At 36.8% G+C, this 21749-nt stretch overlaps 1 protein-coding gene across 1 annotated transcript; it reads right to left on the bottom strand.

Moving 5' to 3' along the window:
* Positions 1-17721: 17721 nt before the first annotated feature.
* On the bottom strand, positions 17722-19758 carry LOC130989780 (E3 ubiquitin-protein ligase CIP8-like). The gene has a single exon (XM_057913881.1). The coding sequence runs from the start codon at positions 19619-19621 to the stop codon at positions 18359-18361; it is 1263 nt and encodes a 420-aa protein (XP_057769864.1). The 5' UTR covers positions 19622-19758; the 3' UTR covers positions 17722-18358.
* Positions 19759-21749: the final 1991 nt, after the last annotated feature.

Raw genomic sequence — 21749 nt, 5'->3', positions numbered from 1 at the left:
GAAGAATCGGAGATCTGGTCGCGCCGCTGCCGCATCGGGAACGCCGTTGCCGCTTCGAGAAGGTCACTGACTGAGGATCGTGCGGGAGAGAACGCCGAAGGATTCGCCGCCGCGCCGCTGCTGCTGGAGAAAGATCGCGTCGATGCTGCTGGAGGAAGAACGTTGCGCTACTGCTGCACTGAAAACGTCGCTGTCGCTGAGAGAACATCGTGTGCTTCGCTGTGAGGGAACGACAATTTGAAATTGGGGAGAGAGAAACTGATGATACTATAACAGATCTGCCGCCGACCTTCGTGCGCACCGCCAGCCGCCGTTCAGACGCCGTTCAGAGCTCAGCCGCCGTCCCAGATCTGCCGCTTCTCATAACAGATCTGTGAGTGTTGTCTCCTCTCAACTCTCAAGCTTTCGTCGATCCAGACAGCCACAGCCCAGCCGTTGACCACAGACAAAGCCCAGCAGTCAACCTCCGCACGCATCGCCAGAGCTCAGCCGCCGACCTTCGTGCGCACCGCCAGCCGCCGTCCCAGATCTGCCGCTTCCCATAACAGATCTGCCGCCTCCCAATCGAGTGAGTGATCTGTTGTAAAGCATCCCATGGCTATTTGAGGTTGATGAACTGTGATTATGCTAAATATGGATGTGAACTGAATTGAGTGCTTGAGATAACAAATTACCTCGATTGTGTTCAACTGATTGGTTGTTGTTGGAGTTGAGTGAATGGTGATGACAGATTGTTGGTAAATGATAATGGCAGAATAGTTCCAATTTAAGAGATGGGAGATGAGGTATGGAGAGAGGTGAGGAGACGAGGGGTGGTGAGGACCGGACAAGATGGGATGGTGAAGAAGCAGTTAAACCAAAAGACTCAAAGGTTTTCGAAACATTGGAAAGAAAGAGACGAGAATGAAGCAAAAAGAGTTACATTCTTTTTCAACAACATTCCAGAAGAATGTAGCTTCGATTTTTTGAGGAGAAAGTTCGGTTCCGTGAGAGAACCGACAGACATCTTTTGTCCAAGAAAGAGAGACAAAAAAGGGAAACCTTTCGGTTTTGTTCGCTTCGAAGATGTGGAAGATAGGGACGGTTTGCTAGTGCAGTTGAATAAGTTGTGGATTGGGAGCTATAAAATTAGGGTGTTCAAACCGAGATTCGAGAGAGAAGTGAAGGTCCAAGGAAGTAAAGGGAAGGGAATAAAATCTGACGCAGGTAGAAAGCCGGAAAAGCATAAGCTCGTGCATGCCGCAAAAAGGATGATGGGGGTTTCTTTTAAGGAGGTACTCACTGGATCCAAAGAAGGAGAGTCAGGACTTTCAGATTTGCTTCAGTTTAAAACTTCGGATGAGGAAACACGATGGCTAGATGGAGCTTTCACGGGTTTCATCAAAAATGAGTTCTTGTGGGAAGAGATTAATGAGGAAATCAATAGTGAAAGTGCTGGCAAACTGAAAGTGACGACGATGGGAGGAAATTTGGTGTTGATTCGTAGTGTCTGCGACGCGCCAACAGAAAAAGTTTTAACGGAGATGGATGAATGGAGTGAGTTCTGGTTTCAATGGAAGAGGAAATGGAACGTTGTGGATGTGTTTCAACAACGAGTTGTGTGGACGAGGTGGGCCGGGATTCCACTACATGCATGGAATCCTCGTTTCTTTGAGTTGGCAACTGCAAAGTTCGGTCGGGTGTTGAAGATGCATGAGAAGACGAAAGAAAAAGAAAAATTGGATGTTGCTTTGATTCAAATATCCACGGGCCTTAGATCCATTGATCAAGTGACGGAGTGTTGTATTAATGGAGCAAGGTTCACGTTTCGCATTGAGGAAATTCACGAGAATCCTTTCACTTCCATGATCGGAGAGTCGGAGCTCGAGGATTCGGGGTCGGATTCGGGATGGACGAGCGGGGATGATTCCATGGATCCGGCATCTGCAACCTTCGGAGATCGGAACGAGAGCGGTGAAAGGGATGGTGATGTTTCGGTTCTCCAAGAAATCATCGTTCCGTCTCCTTTGTTCCAAACCGTTGAAGACACGTTTGTTGAGGAAACTAATTTTGAGGGGGCGGTGAAGGGAGGATCGAAAATGCTTTTAAATTTGGTTGAGGTCGAAGGTGAGACTCAGCCATTCGTTAAGGATGGGCAGATGGACTGCCACGCTTTTCAAAGTCCAAATCAGATTTTGGAGGAACAGAATTGGACCGACTTTCAGAATGTACAGGAAAAAAGTCCAACTGGTGGCTTTACTGGTGTTTCTCTTGATGGGCCACGAAGAAGCGTTTATGAGGGAGGTCCTACTTTAATGTCGACCCAAGCGCAAGGAGAGAATAGAAGCCCTATTCCGGAAAGGGAAGAAGCCGATTCAGTTGTGTACAGTGATTGTCAAGGTGCCAAAAATGTGGTGGAGGACAAGGCGTGGAATGAGGAAGGGCAAAGGATCGAAGTCAACGAGCTTCAGATATTAAGCTCTGAGGAACAAAGTCGTTCAAAGCAAAGCAAAAGGTATTCAAAGCAAAGCAAAAGGTTTGGTGAACAAAATTCAAAAGGAAAAAAAGGGAGAGAAAAGAAAAAGAATAGAGCCAGGGAGAAAGAGAAATGGGAACACTTCATTTCAGATTTAGAGCCAATTGATGGAAGGGGGGAGGAAGTGGCAGAGCAGGAAAGACAGGGGGAGAACGAAGAAGGGCATGAGACGACAGTTGGGGAGCAAATTTCAGGTCAGCAGATCTGGGATTTTGGAAAGAAGATCGGGCTTTCAAGTCAAATTCCAGACGAAGATGTTGCTCGACAGATTGAGGCGCAAGGTAATTTTCTTTCTTGCGTAAATGCTAGGAGTATTTTGAGGAATGTTTAATGAATTTGTTATCTTATAACATTCGGGGCTTGGGGAGTGTTGCGAAGCAGAGAGATGTTACTGATTTGGTGAAAGGGCAGAAGATCGATTTTTGTTGCTTGCAGGAGACAAAGATGGAGGTGTTCAGGGATTTGTTTTGTAAATCTTGGTGGGGGTCTAATTATACAGACAGAGCGATTAGGAATTCGGAGGGAAGGGCAGGAGGAATTGTATGCTTGTGGAATAGGGAGGTTTTCGAAGCTTCTAGTACGTGGGATTTACCGGGGGCGGTGGTGGTGAATGGTAGGTACAAGGAGGGTGATATTTTATGTTGCATCATCAACGTGTACGCACCAGTCGGCACAGGGGATAAGCGGATCTTGTGGGATGTCTTAAGCTCAATTGTGGAACAAAATACGGATAGGAGTGTATGTATCTTGGGCGACTTTAACTCAGTTAGGAGGAGGGATGAACGTGTGGGCAGTGGGGAGACGTTTTGCGCGGCTGATGCAAGAAGTTTTGAAGAATTTATTCAGGGGAACGATTTGGAGGAAATTAAAACTCAAGGCCGGAAGTTTACTTGGCACAAACCAAATGGAAAGTGCAAGAGTAAGATTGATCGCTTCCTCGTTAATGAGAATTGGCTGGCTGCTTGGGAACGGACGTCGGCACGAGGACTTCAACGTTCAATTTCGGATCACTGTCCGATTATTCTCACTACAAGATCGGAGGATTGGGGACCAAGACCTTTTCGGTTCCTCAATGCATGGGTGAATCATTCGGAGTTCGAGGAGATGGTCAAGCAGGTTTGGACAGGGACTAAGGTGGGGGGATGGAGATTTTTTGAGGTTAAGGAGAAACTAAAGAAACTAAAAGAGGCCTTGAAGGTGTGGAATCGGACATCTTTCGGTGAGATTGATCACAAAATTAAAGAACTTCAGAAGGAACTTCAAGAGAAAGATAAGGTGGACGAACAGAGAGGTCTTCAAGAATCAGAGGTGATTAAGAGAAATGAGATTCAAGCCCTGCTCTCCCTTCAACTGAAGAATAAACAGATGATGCTGCAACAGAAAGCCAAAATCAAATGGCTCAAAGAGGGAGACATTAATTCGGGTTTTTTCCATAGGGCAATTCGTGGGAGACGTGTTAAAAACGAGATTGGCGGAATGCTCTTTGATAACTCGTGGATATCTAAACCGGAAGAGGTTAAAGCAAGAGTGAGAAATCATTTTGAAGCTTTTTTCAAAAGGAATGAACGACTGATGCCCGATTTCCCCCTGGACTTCATGAGGAGGAAAATTTCAAATGACGAGAGGCAGTGGCTGATCAGGGATTTTGATCTGGACGAGATTAAAGAAGCAGTTTGGAGCTGTAGTGGAGACAAGAGTCCGGGACCCGATGGATTTAACTTCACATTCTGGAGAGCGGCGTGGCACGTGGTTAAAGAGGACTTACTCCAGGTTTTGAAGGAATTTCATGAAAGCGGCAAAATACCGAAAGGTGGTAACGCCTCTTTTATTGTTTTGATTCCGAAGAAAGAAGGGGCTGGGTCGCTCGATGATTTTCGCCCAATTTCTCTTATCACTAGCTTGTTCAAAATTGTGGCTAAAATCCTGGCTGAGAGATTGAAGAGGGTTATGGGGTCGATCATTTCCGATAATCAAAGTGCTTTTGTCAAGGGTAGCTTCATCCTAGATGGGGTGGTTATCCTGAATGAAGCTATTTTTGAGGCAAAAAAGAAGAGAGTGGGCCGTATTTTCTTCAAGATTGACTTTGCAAAAGCATACGACTCTGTGCAATGGGATTTCTTGGATATGCTTCTAGATCGACTTAACTTTGACGGAGTTTGGAGGAAGTGGATTAAAGGGTGTCTGGAATCTGGAATGGCAAGTGTATTGGTGAACGGGTCATCGACGGGAGAATTCAAAATGGAGAGAGGTTTGAGACAGGGTGACCCATTGTCACCTTTCCTGTTCCTTATCGTGGCGGAAGGCCTTAACGAGTTCATTGAAAGAGCAACGGAGAGGCAGTTCCTGGTCCCGGCGAAGATTGGCAAGGATAAAGTGCCCATTTCACATCTACAGTACGCGGACGATACTATCTTCTTGTTGGAGGCAGATGACAAGAATATGGAGAGCGTAAAAAAACTCCTGATTCTCTTTCAGTTCGCCTCGGGTTTAGCTGTAAATTTCGACAAAAGTTGTCTTCTGACAGTGGGAGTGGATGAGGCAGTTGAGAGGAGATGGGCATCGCTCCTCATGTGCAAGATCGGTTCCTTTCCGTGCAACTACTTGGGTACTAAAGTGGGGGGGCGCAGCAATGGTGTTGGAGATTGGAAGTTTTTGATTGAAAAAGTTTCAAACAAAGTGGCAAGCTGGAAGAAGAGACACCTTTCATTGGCAGGGCGAATTACTCTAGTCAAGTCGGTGTTGCAATCCATCCCGGTATATCAATTATCCCTCGCTTTCATACCTAAAGCGGTGATTAAGGAACTTAATTCACTGTTCACCAAATTTTTGTGGGGAGGAGGCACACAGATGGGGGGTATCACTTGGTTCAAGTGGAATGCCTTGTGCCTAAACAAGGATTCAGGAGGTCTGGGGTTTCGGAATATCGATTGGTTTAATCAGGTCCTGTTAAGTAAGTGGCTCTGGAGATTTTTAGGGGAGGGGAAAGCTCTGTGGGTAAGGGTGATCAAATCGATTTATGGGGGGCTAGTGTGGGGGGAAGGGGGTGAATGTTCGGTGGCGGGAAGAGGTGGACAGAAAGGGTGGTGGCAGAAAATTGTGGATAAGGTAGGAGGAAGGAGAGATCGGTGGTTCATCAATAATTTGAGGCGAAGAATTGGGGATGGGCTTGATACCAGCTTTTGGGAGGATGTGTGGGCGGTTGACAAACCCCTTAAGTTTGTGTTTCCGAGACTGTATAATTTGAGCCTGAACAAGAAAAGGCTGGTTGGTGAAAGTGGATTTTGGGAAGGAGGGTCGTGGGTGTGGAGGGTGGAGTGGAGGAGGGAGTTAAGGGAGAGGGAGAAAGGGTTTGCGGAGGATCTCCAGTTGGTTATAGCTGATTTTGTTCCTTGTGTAGATGTAATAGACGGATGGAACTGGAAGGCGACACCAGATGGATGCTTCACAATCAAGTCGGCATATGAAATTGTGGCAAAAACAAGAGAGGAGCAACAAGTTTTACCTTTGGAGATGGCAAAGGTTTGGAAGGCCCCAACACCAAATAAAGCCAAGGTGACGGCATGGAGATGTCTTAGAAACAGATTGGCAACATGTGATAATCTGAGTAGAAGAAATGTCCAGATCAGCGTGGAGGAGAGATGGTGCAATGCCTGTGTTTCTAGTGAGGAAACGACGGAACACCTGTTCCTCTATTGTCCTAAAGCAGCGGCGGTGTGGGACCAGATCTTTCAATGGCTTGACATCAAAACGGCAAATCCGAGAGGTATTTTTCAACACTTCATTTCTTTCATTGCGGCTGGAAAAAAGAAGAGAGAAAGAAGACTGCTTAAAGCTTTGTGGGTGGGAACAGTGTGGTTGCTCTGGGAAAGCAGGAATGATAGTCGTTTCCGGGACAAGGCTTGGGATATTGATAGACTTGTTTTACAGATTAAGGGGAGACTTTGGAGTTGGAACGAGGCCTACAAAATCGTGGAGTTAGGAATTACTTTTACTTCTTGGTGTTCCAAAGACTTCAAACTTGTTTTGTTGTTTTGATTGGCATTCCTGATGCCTTGATCCCTTTTCTTTTAATAAAATTTTTACTTTACTGATCAAAAAAAAAAACTTTTTTAGAGTTAGAAAGTAGCAAATACTAGTATATGTTAACGAAAACTATTTGAATTATTTGATGTATTTTTATACTGAATGATTGAGATGAGTTTCTAGTTTTCGTGTTCTGATGTTGAACTATTATTTAGTATAAGGTTCACGTCTCTATTCCTCCAACAAAACACTCACAACTTTTCATTTCTTTTTTTCTTTTCTTTTTCTTTTTTTTCTTTGAGGAAAACAACCACAACTTTTTTAGGCAACTTGAATCCACTTTAGCTATTTCATTTCAGCAGAAAAAAGTGCACTCAAATTTCTGTATAAATGCTAAAGCAAGAATTGATTAGCATTCCCCATTAATAGTGACTAATATACACTTCATCCGTGTCACTGTATCTGAGACTCTTTCTATTTAAGGCGTCCCATTGTAAGTGAGACTCTTTCTTTTTTTCATAAAGATTTTACCATTTAAACATATTTTCACTTTTTCAACTACAAACAAAATACATTTTTCTTAATTTTCGTGTTAAAAAAAAGTCTCACATACAGTGGGACAGAGGGAGTACAAATATTGACACATAAATTTTCTTTTCATTCTGTCTTTATCCTCTATTAATTAGTTGCAGCGCCACAGGTATAATACACTACATATGAGTATCAATTTATAAAATGTATAAAACTAAAATACAAGGCATATGGTAGCAAGAAAATCCGAACTAATTAAAATTAAAATATTAAGATTTAATCCTAATTCATAATGAGGCAGCAGATCCAAAATAAAGAGCAATAATTAAGAGGATAAGATCATTTTGTGCAAACCCTTAGGTGAAATGCATTTTCTACTGTTTTTTAGTATTTCGAATTAAATATTATAATACAAGAGCTTTATAAAGTTAATTTGCCAAATTGGTGCAATAATGATTAATGAGGTATCATATGTGTGCAATAATTTGCCAAATTGCCAAATTATTGCATTTTGAAATTATTATCATTATTTTGGAGTGATTAGTAGAAAATTAATGCGCTTACGTAGTTGCTGTAAGTTTCTTTTTCCACTAACGATGTGGATAGAAAAAGGTGTTTAGTTATAAATAGCAAACGGCAACTGCTCTTCTTCACTAATTTTGGTGTTAACAAAACATTTTGCTGATTTTTCATGTTTTTTTTTCTTCCTTTCCCACTTTTTAGTGTCGTTGTTTGTTTCTGCTGCTGTAAGTATAAATAAAATGTCACTGTTTCACCTAACACGTGTCGCCACGACCATGCATGTTTCTTGAGATTTCATAACATGGAATTTGTATCTGTTTTAGGTAATTATTTTCGTTTTAGGGGGCCGGATTAATATTAATAAATAGGGAGAAGTAGCAAATAGCCCCCTATCATACAATCTCCTGACACTTTTACCTCCTTATCTTTTGATTTTAGGCTGCTAGCCCCTCAATATATCATAAAGAGTGCAAACGCGGTATTTTTCTTTTTTTTTTGTAATTTTTTACTAATATTTCTTACTATAAGCATATAATTTTTTTTGAATTTAAATTTAAATGTTTGTAATATTTTTTTAGATAAAATCATTTTTGAATACACGCAATACAAGGTTATCTTTGTTATGTTTTATTTTTATATACTATATATTATTTGGTACGATTTTTTTTTTTGTTTATAATATATATGTATATTAAATCTCATCTAACTTTAATTGTTACAAGAACGTAGTGAAAGTGTGTGTGTGTATTAAAAAATGATTTTATTTAAAAAAATATTACAAACATTTAAATTTAAATTCAAAAAAAAATTATATGCTTATAGTAAGAAATATGAAATAAAAAAATAAAAAATACTTAACGGTGTTAAGTGTCCGTTAAGAGTAGGGGGCATTTTGCACTCTTTATGACATGTTGAGGTGCTAACAGCCCAAAATCAAAAGATAGGGAGGTAAACGTGTTAGGGGGTTGTATGATATGGAGCTATTTGATACTTTCCCTAATAAATAAAAAGGGCAATTACCCCTAAATACATTACATTTCCTAATTTTCTGGAATTACACATCACCTTTAAAATCCGCCTCATGATTTATGCTTAATTTACTCTATTTTTAAGGGTTTGTTTGTGCATGTTTTAAGATAATCTTCTGGAAATTGGTGCGTTTATGGTGTATTTTATGCTTTGCAGGAGATTTAGGCTTTCGAGATGGAAGAATGCAGTTTTGAATGAATTTTGAAGAATTTGGCGTTCTCCAGGTGTTCTGGTTTCCAGAGCAGAGGAACCGACATTTCCAGAGCAGAGAAATCACCATTCCTCTGGAGTCAGAGAAATCAAAGTTTAGTGTAGCGAAATCCGCGAACGCCAGAGAAATCGAAGCGAGCGCGGAAACGCCAGAGGACTCATGAGGCGCCAGAGGAGGCGCCATTCCGGAGCACTAGTCAGAGCAGAGAAATCAAATCGGCAGAGGAGTCGAGGCCAGAGGATTCCCTTCCCCGCTGTCAGAGGAGTCGTTTTCCCTCTGACAGGGAAGTCGCCCAGGTCAGAGAAATCATCAGTCCATTACAGCGGAATCGAGAATGCCAGAGCAGAGGAATCACCCATTCCTCTGCAGAAAAGCGTCAGAGCGGAAGACACTCCGCTGGCGACCCATTCCGCTAGCGATACCATTCCTCTGGCGATAACAGGGAAATCATCCATTCCACTGGCGAGAGCTGCGAAGTTGGCAAAAGTGGGAGTATTTTCCGGAGCGCGCATCCAGCTGGAGAGTTGCCTTATTTCACACGATTCTATTACCTTTAATTCTACTTTGCATGGCAACTTCCATGGTGATCCGAAGGAAATCTGAAGCTTATAAATAGGTCCTCTTTTGACCTATTGAGCACCAACACACATCCGAGAACCCTAGCATTCATACTTTAGTTTTTAGCTTTAGAATTTTATTGCTTTCTAGTTTTAAGGCTTGGATCAAGATTGAAGATTCAAGTCGCTACTTCAGTTTTATTCGGTTTTTATATAATTCAGTTTTTACAATTGCATTCTATTTAATTATGTTTATGTTTTATTTAAGCATGTCTGGCTAGTTTCCTTTAGCTGATTCTGGGGTTTGTAAATAGTTGATTGAATTTTTGTGATTTGTTTGTTAATACCTTTGTGCCTTCCAGTTTATGATTCATAATTTCTGGTGCTTGATTTCTTGTGAATTATCTGATCAATAGTTTGCATGTTTAGCTTTTCGGTTTGAGACCTAGCGGAGATAACTGTTTAGCGGATTCAGGAATGTATGATATGATTTTAACCTTGAGACCTAGCGGAGATAGGTGGATCATAGGGAGCTATTCTTAGGAGCTATTGGGAGTTAGTAGATTTTCTTGAGACCTAACGGAGATAGAGAATTTATTAATCTACGATCATTGCTGCTCTAGCGAGAGTAATTGGTTAATTAAGCGATCTCTCATCATAACTGGATTAAATTGGTACATAGGATTAATAGATTTATTGTGTAGATTTAATTGATGAATTTACTACCCTAGGATCAGTTGTCTTTTAATACTTGATTTTTCCTACGTGATTTTAATTATTGTTATTAGTGTTTTAGTTTAAGTTAATTAAACTTTCCTTCTTTCGTTTGCCTGAATATTACTAGAGTTTAATTAGGATTACTTAGAGTGATTCGTTATAATAGTCCCTGTGGATACGATACTCGGTTACTTGTTATTTGTGCTACAATTGCACCGTGTTAGTTGCGGTAATTTGTTGCTAATAATTTAGTGATCACCTCATAATACATAACATTTCTCTTTTTTTCTGGAATTTACCATGGCCAACCAACTACCAAACGTAAAAATGATGTGGCACGCCGGAAAAAATTTTAATTGATGTGGCAGTCATATAGGAAATTACACTTTTTTTTCTTCTATTAAATATTAATTTTTCAGATTTTAGGTCAAACCCACTTATTTTCCTAAATTCGAAATCTGCCTATTTCAAAATTACTGCTAATCTGTACTCGCCGCATCAATTACCCTAATTTGGGTTTGACGGCGCGGCCACATCAGAATGTGAACCATACATGAAAGCTTGACTATGGGGAAATGAAAGTGATTCCCCCTATTTTCCAACTCGTAATTCCCCCTAAATAAAAATAATAAAATTAATTCATTTTTTACGTAGATGGACTAAAATTTTGGAACATCACAAGGTTCTTGATAACTTCTATTATTTAAATTAATTTTACTAAAAGAGTGAAATTAAAAATACTCAATTATACATCCCATTAACATGCAAAGTAAACGTCTCCTTACAGTAAAATGATTGTTGATGTCTTATATAAAATGGTTGAATTACATTCTTCTTCTATTTTATTTTTTAAAATAAAATTTGGTAGCACGTGCACGTTTATAAATAAATTTGGTCCTTTAACTTTCGGTGACCGTCTTGCCCTAGATTTGGAATTTTAACAAGTAATCCAGTCGTATATTTATTCCAATTTTCTATCGAAGAGTTGTTAGGTCTTTTTTTTTTTTAATAAAATTTTAATTTAATAATTATTCCAATTTGCGTTTGCTCCTCAAATCGATTATTTTTTATAAGTAAATTTTATCTGAAAAAGATATGCACATGTAACTTTCTTTAGCTGCAAGGATATTTTACCTTTTAATCTAATCTGAGGTTTCTTTTAGAATATTTAATACTTGTGTTTGATATTGGCTAATACACTGTATTAGCTAATTTAATACAGATCAATCTAGTGTTTGGTATTATTTAGTAATAATACGCATGATCCGATTTAATCCCACGACCCAATATTATTAATCCAGATTTCTTAGGATTAATAATACCACCTCCCCCTAGGATTAATTTAAACCAGGATATTTTGTATTTAGCCATGATAACAAACACCAACTTAGTATTAATAATTTGTCATTATCCACGCTAAATATCCTGATTACAAATTATCCTACATAATCCTTTACCGAAAACCAAACGAGTACGTATCTTTTCTATTTTAAGTTTCTTTTAGGAAAAGAAAAAAAGAAGTAAAAGAGAAGTGTACTGATTATGTACAAAATGTATGACACGTTTCGCAAAGAAGCTAAGGATTACATATTGTGTTCAATTCAATGCTAGCCATATATATGTCAATGCTATCTACTATAATCGAACTTATTCAACGTTAGCCACATAATATTAGGGTTGGGTGATAAAATTCTCATTTATTGTAAAATCTATTATAATTGCCTCCTCTATAAAATTTGAATTCAAAACCACGAACATGTAAATACTTTATAAATTAAAGACGGGAGGGGTTACCGTGAGAACACCTCTTAAAATAAGAAACAAGAACTAAAAAAAATATATGAATTTTATGTAGAACACACATATGAATTCGTTGTATAAAGGTATGAATTGCGAAAAATTATTTTTTGTTATCTTTGAGATTCGAACTTAGGACCATGAATTCATTCAACATGACGATGAATCAACCGTAGTCTTGATGATCTAAAGGCTGAAAATGATTCTTATTTTATATTTTAAGAACTGTACTTATTTTAGGCCTCCCCTAAAAATATATCATATCGATCATACATATACTTTAAATGTCGTCAAGTCCGTGCAGTTCGTAATTTTAAGTTATCGAGAATTTTATTTAAACCACTACTTATATATATAACTACATCGAAAGAAATAAAATCATAATTATTATGCTCTCTAATAGGACCATAATTTTTATTTAAGAGGTGATCTTGGGTACACCCGGGTGTACCGTACAACCGGATTATATCTTCACTAAAATTTTGACCCATATCCTGATTTGAATCCATATCCTGACCCAACCCATATAAATAACACTATTATGGATACGGGTCAACCCGGTTGTACGGTACACCCAGGTGTACCCAAGATTTTGTGTTTATTTAAAAAGGGTAAAATAATTCATATCTTATATCGGGTTGATCTTATGAAAGTTGGAAAAAGTAAATAACATAAAAAAAAAAGTCTCCCGTCACTGAAAAAAGACAAAGGTGTAAAAAGGAGGATTGACATCAAATTAATGTGATTAGAGAAAAATATGATTAAGTGGAGATTGGATAAAATAAAAAATTATTTTAAAATATTAGAAATCATTCTGTGAAAATCTATAATGAATTTATCACATTGTTGAATGAAGTCGTGGTCAGAATTCAAATTACGTGTGGGTTAAAAATTCCATATTTTTGAATTTAACATCTTTTAGAGCAAATTCATCATGTTTTAAAGAGAAGTCATATATTATCATAGTTTGTAGTTCCTATTTCAAAATAAATTTGTAGTCCAATCTTGCCGAATTATAAAGTGTATATATACATCCTTTGAAATAGTTCCCTAAGTTTGTATTGAATAGTTTATATGTATTTATTAGGTCATAAAGTGAACTTATGTATTTAGCAGGGGCGGTTCTGGGGGCGTGCGAGGTGGTCGATCGCACAGGGCCCCGAAAAAATAGGGGCCCCAAAAATATAGATCCACATATATATTATGTATATATTAAATAGAACCTATAGAATCATTAAATTGTGTAAGGTAGTGCAGTGGGGAAGGGGCCTTTTTTTAGACTTTGTTTATCTGTGATCGAATCCTACTTGTGGCAAATTTTTGCGATTTTTTTTTTTCAGCTTCTTTTTTTCTTTAGCGATTTTTCATTTCTAATTATTTTTGCGATTTATTTATCATGGCAGCACGAGGTACACTATTATTTTCTGAAACTTTTTTTTTCAGCTTCTTTTTTTTTTTAGCGATTTTTCATTTCTAAAGATTATAAAGCAAGGTAATTTCTTTAAATTTTATAAGTAGATCAACACTTTGTTAGTGAATGATATAATTTTTTATTTATTAAGTGAATTCGTGGGACGGAGGGAGAATTGTTTAATCAAATATTTTTCTTTCATCTTATCTTTTCTTCCAGCGATTTTTCAATTCTAGAGTTATCAAGGTAATTTCTTTAAAACTTGTAAGTAGAGCAAATTTCTTTAAAAGTGTGAATGACATAGTTTTTTTATATATTTGTTAAGTAATTTGACAAAAAATATATTATTTAATCAAATATTTTTATAATACATTTTTTTTAAATTACGAATAGAGGGCCCAAATTTAAGAATTCGCATAGGGCCTATGTTTGCCCAGCCCCGCCCCTGGTATTTAGGATATTCATATGAGTGGTTGTAAGATTGGAGAAATAACATATATAAATATTCAGGCAATATATATATATCAAGTATAGCTTCAAATCATCACTAACATTTGCAAATATTTCACACAAATAAAAATATATATTCATGAGATCTTAATTTTTTCAGAGGCATGATCAAGGCGGTAGCTTGAGTCCCTCGAGGGCAAAACCAACTATGGGCGGCTATGTAATCTAATAATTATAATAAAAGAATGAAATATTATTTTAAAATATAGAATAGCATTAAGATTTAAGAATGAAGTACACAATATTCATATATAAAAAGGGTCGAGTGAATTTTCTTTTTTCTTTTTTCTTTTTCTTTTTCATTTTCTTTTAAAAAACTTGAGGTTACAAATACGGGAAGAAATAGAATAGATGTATTAATTAGGGATTACAATGATAACAATGCTAGTAAGAATTTTCTTTTAAATGTTTGCCATACATATAGAGATGCTAACAAGTTTGCGCATAGCTTAGCTCAATATGCAAGATCTCGTTCTGAGTCAGTTTGTTGGACTCGTAATTTCTCTAGATGGCTTGAGAATATTGTTTCGGATGATATTTCATTAATGAATTCTTTGATTAAGCCCTCAAAAGAAAAATAAATTAGGGATTACAATGATGAAAATCGCAAGTTGTAGGCAGTAGGATGCTACATTTTGTTTAGGGTTGTGAAACAAAGGTGATATGCACCCTTTTGTGTGGACACAATTAGTATTGTGGTGCCTAGTCTGTTTATTTTCATGATTCTACATACGTTATTTTCACTCCTATAATTTTCTTGACATGATAAGAATAAAATCATTTTATTTTATGCTAAATGGGATCATTAAAAAAATCTTTCGAAATAGACATGAGTCGGTTGATGGGTGGTTTTCTTTATCAATTTTCTAATCTATAACAAAACAAAATCCAAGTCCTTTTCTTCTAGATTTTAGTTTGATATGGCTACATAGGTTTTAGAGGAGAGGCCAAGTTTTAAGTTTATTGTGGGCTAAAAATTATGGAATGTCGATCGGAAGTCTGAACATTAAGGATAACAATATTGTAGAGTTTAATAAATTAAAGGTTTTTTTTTACTTGAATAAATTAACGATTAAAAAAATTAAATTATGCACTTATATTTACCTTCACAGAAACATAATCAATTTTGCTCGGCTACCCTTATTGTGGGATCTAAATATATATATATATTTTTTTCTGAACTATAAAAAAAGAGGTACTCTTCTATGCAACCGGTTCCACCGTGTAACTGGTTTCTGAATGACACTTGTATGTTGAAGTAGTGTCATTCAGAAATATTTAAGTGTCATTTCCCGAATGAAGTAGTGTCATTCTGGAAACTAATTGCACGGTGCAACCGGTTGTACATGAGTATTTGTGATGAAAAAAAACACGGCTTGTATAACTAATTAACTATTTTTTTTTTTGATCAGACAAAGTCATGTTAGATGTAAATTAACTATTTTAATATCTCGCAAGTATTACATATAGGAAGTGAATTTTGGGTGGATCATGTAGAACCGAGCAAAGTCATTAAAAATCAAACAAACTAAAATAAAACCGTGATTTCTATTTTCTAATCACTTTGCAATACTCAATTATACAAATCACTTTATTGAGGAGGTAAGAAAACAAAATGGTAAAACTAACTAAAAAAATATTGAACTCCACTACAAATTTGAAACAAGATACTATATTGGAGCTATCTAGCCTTTTCCATCCCTAAAAATTAAAATAATCGTGCTTCCTATCCTATAAATTCACTTTACACAACACATTTGGTGCAATTGGATTATTTCTTTAATTTAAAAAACTAGATTTACTTTTTTGTGGTTTTCTTTATTAGCTTCATTTAAAATTGAATGAGATGATGTCAAAACATAGTCACATATTCAATACGAGAATGATTGAGGCAATAATCCTGAGCCCCCCCCCCCCCCCCCCACCTCTTAAAATTATCCTAGTGCTACTAAAATGGCTGGTTGAAAAAAAATGCTATAACACATTCTAATAAATTAATAATCATGGCTTTCTAGAGGGATTATTAAGTGCTTTATCTGATTGGGGCACTTATATATATCCTAACCATTTCAATTTAACAACTTTATCAAATTTAGTTTATATTTTACGTTTGAGATATTTTTTTTTCCATTGAACATAGCTATTCTAATTTTCATTTCCTGAATTTCTTTCCCATTTTATGTGTGTGGTGGGGGAAGTACAAAAATAGCCAATTTTATTGTTATAAATTTATAATATCAGGATTACAAATGGACCAATTATTCGAGACCTATTTGGTTCTTCTCAATAAATGCTAATTTGAGCTAGTGAATTAAAAGAACCAAGCTCTAATTTGACTGTATTCGGCTCATTAGCTCATGAACGTAATTTAATTTAAAAATTAAAATTTATAAACTAGATACAACTTATAAATTAAACTGTAATTAGAAATACTTGTATAAAATTTCTAGCAAGATTTAATTGTTATATAATGAATATACTATGTTATTGTGAATAAAAAGATTTTTTAGATCTTTTAAGTTTATCTATCCACATACGGATATATGCATCTTATTTTCTTTAGTTTCCCTTCTATCTTTTGATAAAATTGTGATTTTTAGGTTTTGTAATAATTAAATTTGAAAAACTTTAGGTTAAACTCGTATCACTAAATCGGTGAAGCCCAAGTAGAATAGGTTGAGGGACAAAGTATAGTAATATTTGACCTATTTTCATCCCTCTCTCAAAAGTCAAAAGGTAGTATTAACAAAGAAAATAAAAAGATCAAAACGAGAAGTCAAGGATGAAATTCGAAGATCGTTGAATATGTTGAGGCTCATAAGAAAAGCATTTTCAACCCCATTTATTTAAGGGTTATTAGCATTTAAATGTACCAACTTGCAGGTAGTTGAATTTTGCACATAAACTTTGAAAATAGTCAAAAAAATACATGAACTTTAATATTGTAGCAACTCTACCACAAAGCTGATTTGACAAGTCGGAATATCGATATGTACTCATCGGATGTTTTAAAAACAACATCATATAGATAATCTGTAAACGACATTGTTTTGAGAGAATTTACAAAACACTAAACCTGAAAATCGTAGGGTTTCTACAAACTTTGAATGTCTAGAAATTAAATTTGTGGTAAAATTACTACAATATTAAAGTTCATGTATTTTTTACTCTTTTCAATGTCCATGTGCAAAACCAGACTACCTCTAAAGTTGGTGTATTTAGACGCCAATAACTCTTTATTTAACTACTAGTACCAACTCTTCTATCCTCCAACAATCCCTACTTTGCAATATGTTTCACACCTAAGTGATGCATTTAAATATGCCATTCAAACCTAAAGAACCTAGACTCATTTTATTTCAAAAGGGATTGCAGTTGGGAGACCACGAGATGCTTCTAACATATGTTACTCAACAAAATTGGTTACATCGTTGATTCAGTTGAGACCAAGGGGGGCTCAGGTAGTGGCAAAACTACTTTTGCCACAGGGTGACCAAAACTATTTCTGCAAACATCTGTTGTCCTAATGAAATTTTTGCTACTCGATCTCAGCTTCGTGAGACGGTCTTACACAAGATCTCCTCTATATAGATACCGTCTCTGAAATTCCGGTTGAGTAGAAATCCTATAGCAGGCCTAAAAAGGATCCCTAAATGATCATTGTGTATAATATAGGCAAAGTTCCTCAACTGAAATTAGATATAACCCTGCAGTTTAGGTTCAGACACGACGGTCTTATTGGTTATATCTATGCTACATCTAGTGAACTACAACAAGAACTCAATTTATTATATGACAAACGATATTGAATTCATTCAAAGGGGATGTTTTCCATATCATACACAATGTTGAAAACTATGTCTATATATAAAGTTAAACAGAGGGATTGACCAACATATGAAAGAGAACTGCTAGTCATAACAATCATAGAAAAAGTAAATCAATAGTTGGGAAAATTAACTTAAACATGTGCCAAAAGATATGCAGAAAACATTTCCTCAAACATAGGAGTTTGATCCATGAATCATCCCAATGTGCAAAAAAGAAGCTAACATAATAGTCTTGAATAAAAGAATGTGACCTCGAATTACTTCACCAGCATCCAGCAACGCGATAGTTCATAGCTCTACTCAAGTAACTAGAATTTTCTTCCATATATTGTGGGAGGGCTAGCTAGGGCACTGATCAATTGAAAATTCTGCAACTCATCACCTTCACACAAGTCCTACACTATTTTCCAAACTGACAGACCACCAATTCCAGATGTGATCACTAAAGCCATATTGAAAAATTATTCATTAAGTTCAACGACCCATAGAAACGAAGAAGACCCTGCAAGATCATGCTTCCAACTAGTAGTCTCTATGATTGCTATCTCCTAATGCTGTATATAACAAGCTAGTTTCATACCATGGATCCATATCACTTGCAATGCACTATCAACACCTCACCACTTGGAAATACATGTGAATGAATTTATACATACCAGAAAAAGGAGTCTCTAAACCATATTCTAAAGCACTGGAAATGCCTTTTCAAGGCAGAAGTTCAAAATTGTACCTGAGCTCCAAATCATCAAACAAGTGACCAGCACTTCCACTACGAAGTCTCCCTCTCTCGCTCTTCCTCTTCTCGTAGTCAGCATCATCCGTTGGCAACTCGTGCCTACACACGGGGCACGTGTTCCTTATACTAAGCCACGGCAGAATGCAGTCCCCATGGTAGAGATGACAACAAGGCAGCCTAGTCACCTTCTCCCCAATCGCAACCTCGTCCTTACAAACAGCACAAACGACTACGCTATTGTTCTGCTCGACATCCTCCTTTGTCAACACCAAGGAAGGCAGATTCTTGACAACGGATTTTGCAGCCGGGGGGCTGCCTTTCGATGCGTTGTCATTCTCCACCAACTGCCCGAAAAGGGCATCGTATTCCATAGTCATGATATAATCTTCTGGAAGATTAATATGCGAAAGAGATTCATCCCCATTGATGATGCTGTTTTCTTCCGGAATCTCGAAATCAAGATTCCTATCTAGATTATCCACTGCCAACAGAACTTCCCATGCTACATTCCGCCCTACCTCTGGTCTCTCACCATCATCACCTAAGCTCGAATTCTCAATATCCGAGGAAGAAATATCGGAAACCGAAATTTCTTCGATTCCATTTATCATCATATTCATACTCTCCCTCCCATCGTATCGAATTCTCTCACTAACCTCCTCCCATTCGAACTCCTCTCTATCGTTCTCACCTGCGTGATACCTATGATTTCTAACTCCAAACAAATTATAATCATCATCATCATCGTTAGTAAATCCAGCATTTACCTCGAATTCCTCAGTATCAGACTCCGAATCCATGCTGACCACCCGTAGACCCGGTCCGAATCCGAATTCCATGCCCAGATCCTCAACCCGGCGCGATTCGAGCTGCCAAATTATATCCTCCGCCGGGTGCGCGTGGCGTGGCTCGAACAGATCTGTCACGTAATTCATCTGGTCATCGTCTTCTTCGCCTCCGACGAAGAAGCAATTGGGGTCCTCGTACTCGCACCCCAAATTCTCGGTTTCCGAGTTCAATTCGAACCCTAGATCAAACGACGTCGCGTAGTCGTCGAAGAAAGAGGGATTTGAAGAATTGTGCGGTGGGGAGAATGAATCGAAAACGAAAGGATGCGGCTGATTGTAGAATTCTTCTTCCTCGTGCAGGGCGTCTTCGAGTTGGGACCTAATGGTCGTCGCGGCGGGTCGCCGGGACGGCCGTTGCCGGTGGAGATTTGAGACCTCCGCCATAGGAGCAATCTTTTAGTTAGAGAAATTGATGAGTGGTTTCGGCTTCTGATTTTATTTTATTTTTACTTTTTTATCTGAATTGAATTTAATTCATTTTGTTCGTCTGTTGTGGAAAAAAATAGGAGTAGTTTTCTCGGTCTTTTTAAAACTTTCCTTGACTGCTTCTTCTCTGATTACTAATAATCAATTTTAAATTACGAAAATTGTAATTTTGTAAAATTTTAATGAAGAGAGAAATAAAATATTTTAGATTTTAAATTTTTCATAACTTATTCGTTTTAAATTTACTTTTGATGATATTTTTATCGTATTAAATTTAAGATGCATATTGAATATTATTTTTTTATAATTTAAATTTAAGGATTTTTTGAAATAATTATAAGAAAAAAACAAGAGGAGGAAGAAAAATATAGTGAAAAAATTTGTGGGAAAATATAGAGAAGTTAAATGGAACCAAAAAAAAAAGTTTTTTTTTATATATTAAATAGATTGGAGTATCTTTTAACACTAAAATGAACCGATGCGATTTTGGGCCGTGAGAGTCTTGAAAACATAAGGGCTCAGGGTGTGCAAACCCAACCCGGACCCGTCGAACCCGCCCGGACCGACGGGTTCGGTCCAGACCGAACCGGCCCACTATAGGTGTTTGGTCCGGGTTGGGTCTTATTTTGAGGACCGAAAGTTTTTCGGGTCGGTCCGGGTCGAACCCGGTCGAAACCCGGCGAACCCGGAACCGACCCATGCTATTAAAAATTTAATATTTAATATTTATATTTAATAATTAATAATAATAATAATAATATAATATTAATCTAACTTCTAACCCTAAGAATACTAACTGAAAAATAGGTGGAAAAATAGGGGGGGGGGGAAATAAAGTTTTGGTATTGTATTTTTAATGTTTTAGATCTAAAAAATAGGTGGAAAAATAGGAAAAAATAAAAAATAAAAAAAATTAGGCTATTAGTGGGTCTGACCCGGACCGAACCGGACCCGTTGCTCGGGTTCGGTCCGGTCCCGGGTCGGCCCGCTCGAAAATTTCGGTCCGGGTCGGTCCGTTTTTCTAAAAATTTCAGGTCTACAAACCCGGCGGGTCGGTCCGGGTCCGACCCGCTGCACACCCCTAGAAATATATAATTCTATATAAATATTGTGTGTATAATTATTGTCTTGAAAAAATAAGGGCTCAAGAAATATATAAGTCTATATAAATGTTGTGTGTATAATTATTCGAACCTTTATAATTTTTGAAGTGTTTAATAATATTGCTTATAGTAGTAAAAGTTATTTACTACACCTTGTAACATTTTTTGTCTGTGAATTTTTGTATCGTCCAAGTTTAGAGCAATACAATACCTTTATTACAAATTATTTTTTATATTTTCACGTTTTGTTTTTATTAATTATTGATTTATTGTTAATAGTTTTAATTGATCAAATTTTAATGGCAAATTTTTATATATAAGGTAACTCCTTTAAAATTTTCAATTATGTTTTATACTTTCAATTTTTTATTTTCATTACTTATTGAATTATTGTTAATAGTTTTAATTGATGAAATTCTAATTGACAAAAAGATGTATTCACTCCGTCCACACAAAAAAAGTCCTAAGTAAAGACAACACGAATTTTTTTAAAAAATTAGTTACTTATTTAATGAGTGGAAAAATGACTCCACACAATTAGTGAAAGAAAGGGTCTCACAAATTAAAAAATTGTAGGTCCATGAATGACAAAAAAGAATTATGATATATTTTTGTGGATGGACAAAAATGATAAAATTATAATTTTTTTCTTTTTGTGGACATAAGGAGTATTATCTAATTAAATATTTTTGATTTGTAATTTATTTATCAACTTTAATAGAAAATCCAAATTTAAGTATTCGCTCGCACCCTACGTTTTCTCAGCCCCACCTTTAAAAATGAATAAAAAAAAATAGTCGTAAGCCAAGTTGGTACTCACTCGTCATCATTGTAAAATAACCTAAATAGTTAACTCCAATTTTGGTTATTATTTCTTGTAAGAAACAAATTGCTTGGCTTGCAAATGTTGGCACGGCAGTTTGAGCACTTTCTAATGTATAAGATGATTCATTGCAGCTTTGTCAAAGCCGATTTCTCACCAA

This window comes from Salvia miltiorrhiza, chromosome 6, assembly GCF_028751815.1.
Source record: "Salvia miltiorrhiza cultivar Shanhuang (shh) chromosome 6, IMPLAD_Smil_shh, whole genome shotgun sequence".
NCBI lineage: Eukaryota > Viridiplantae > Streptophyta > Magnoliopsida > Lamiales > Lamiaceae > Salvia > Salvia miltiorrhiza.
Note: the sequence above shows the minus strand (reverse complement) of the source record. Positions and strands in the feature narration are given on the sequence as shown.

Excerpts from the sequence above, each read along its gene's own strand:
- LOC130989780 (XM_057913881.1), bottom strand. The coding sequence starts at position 19,621 with ATGGCGGAGGTCTCAAATCTCCACCGGCAACGGCCGTCCCGGCGACCC.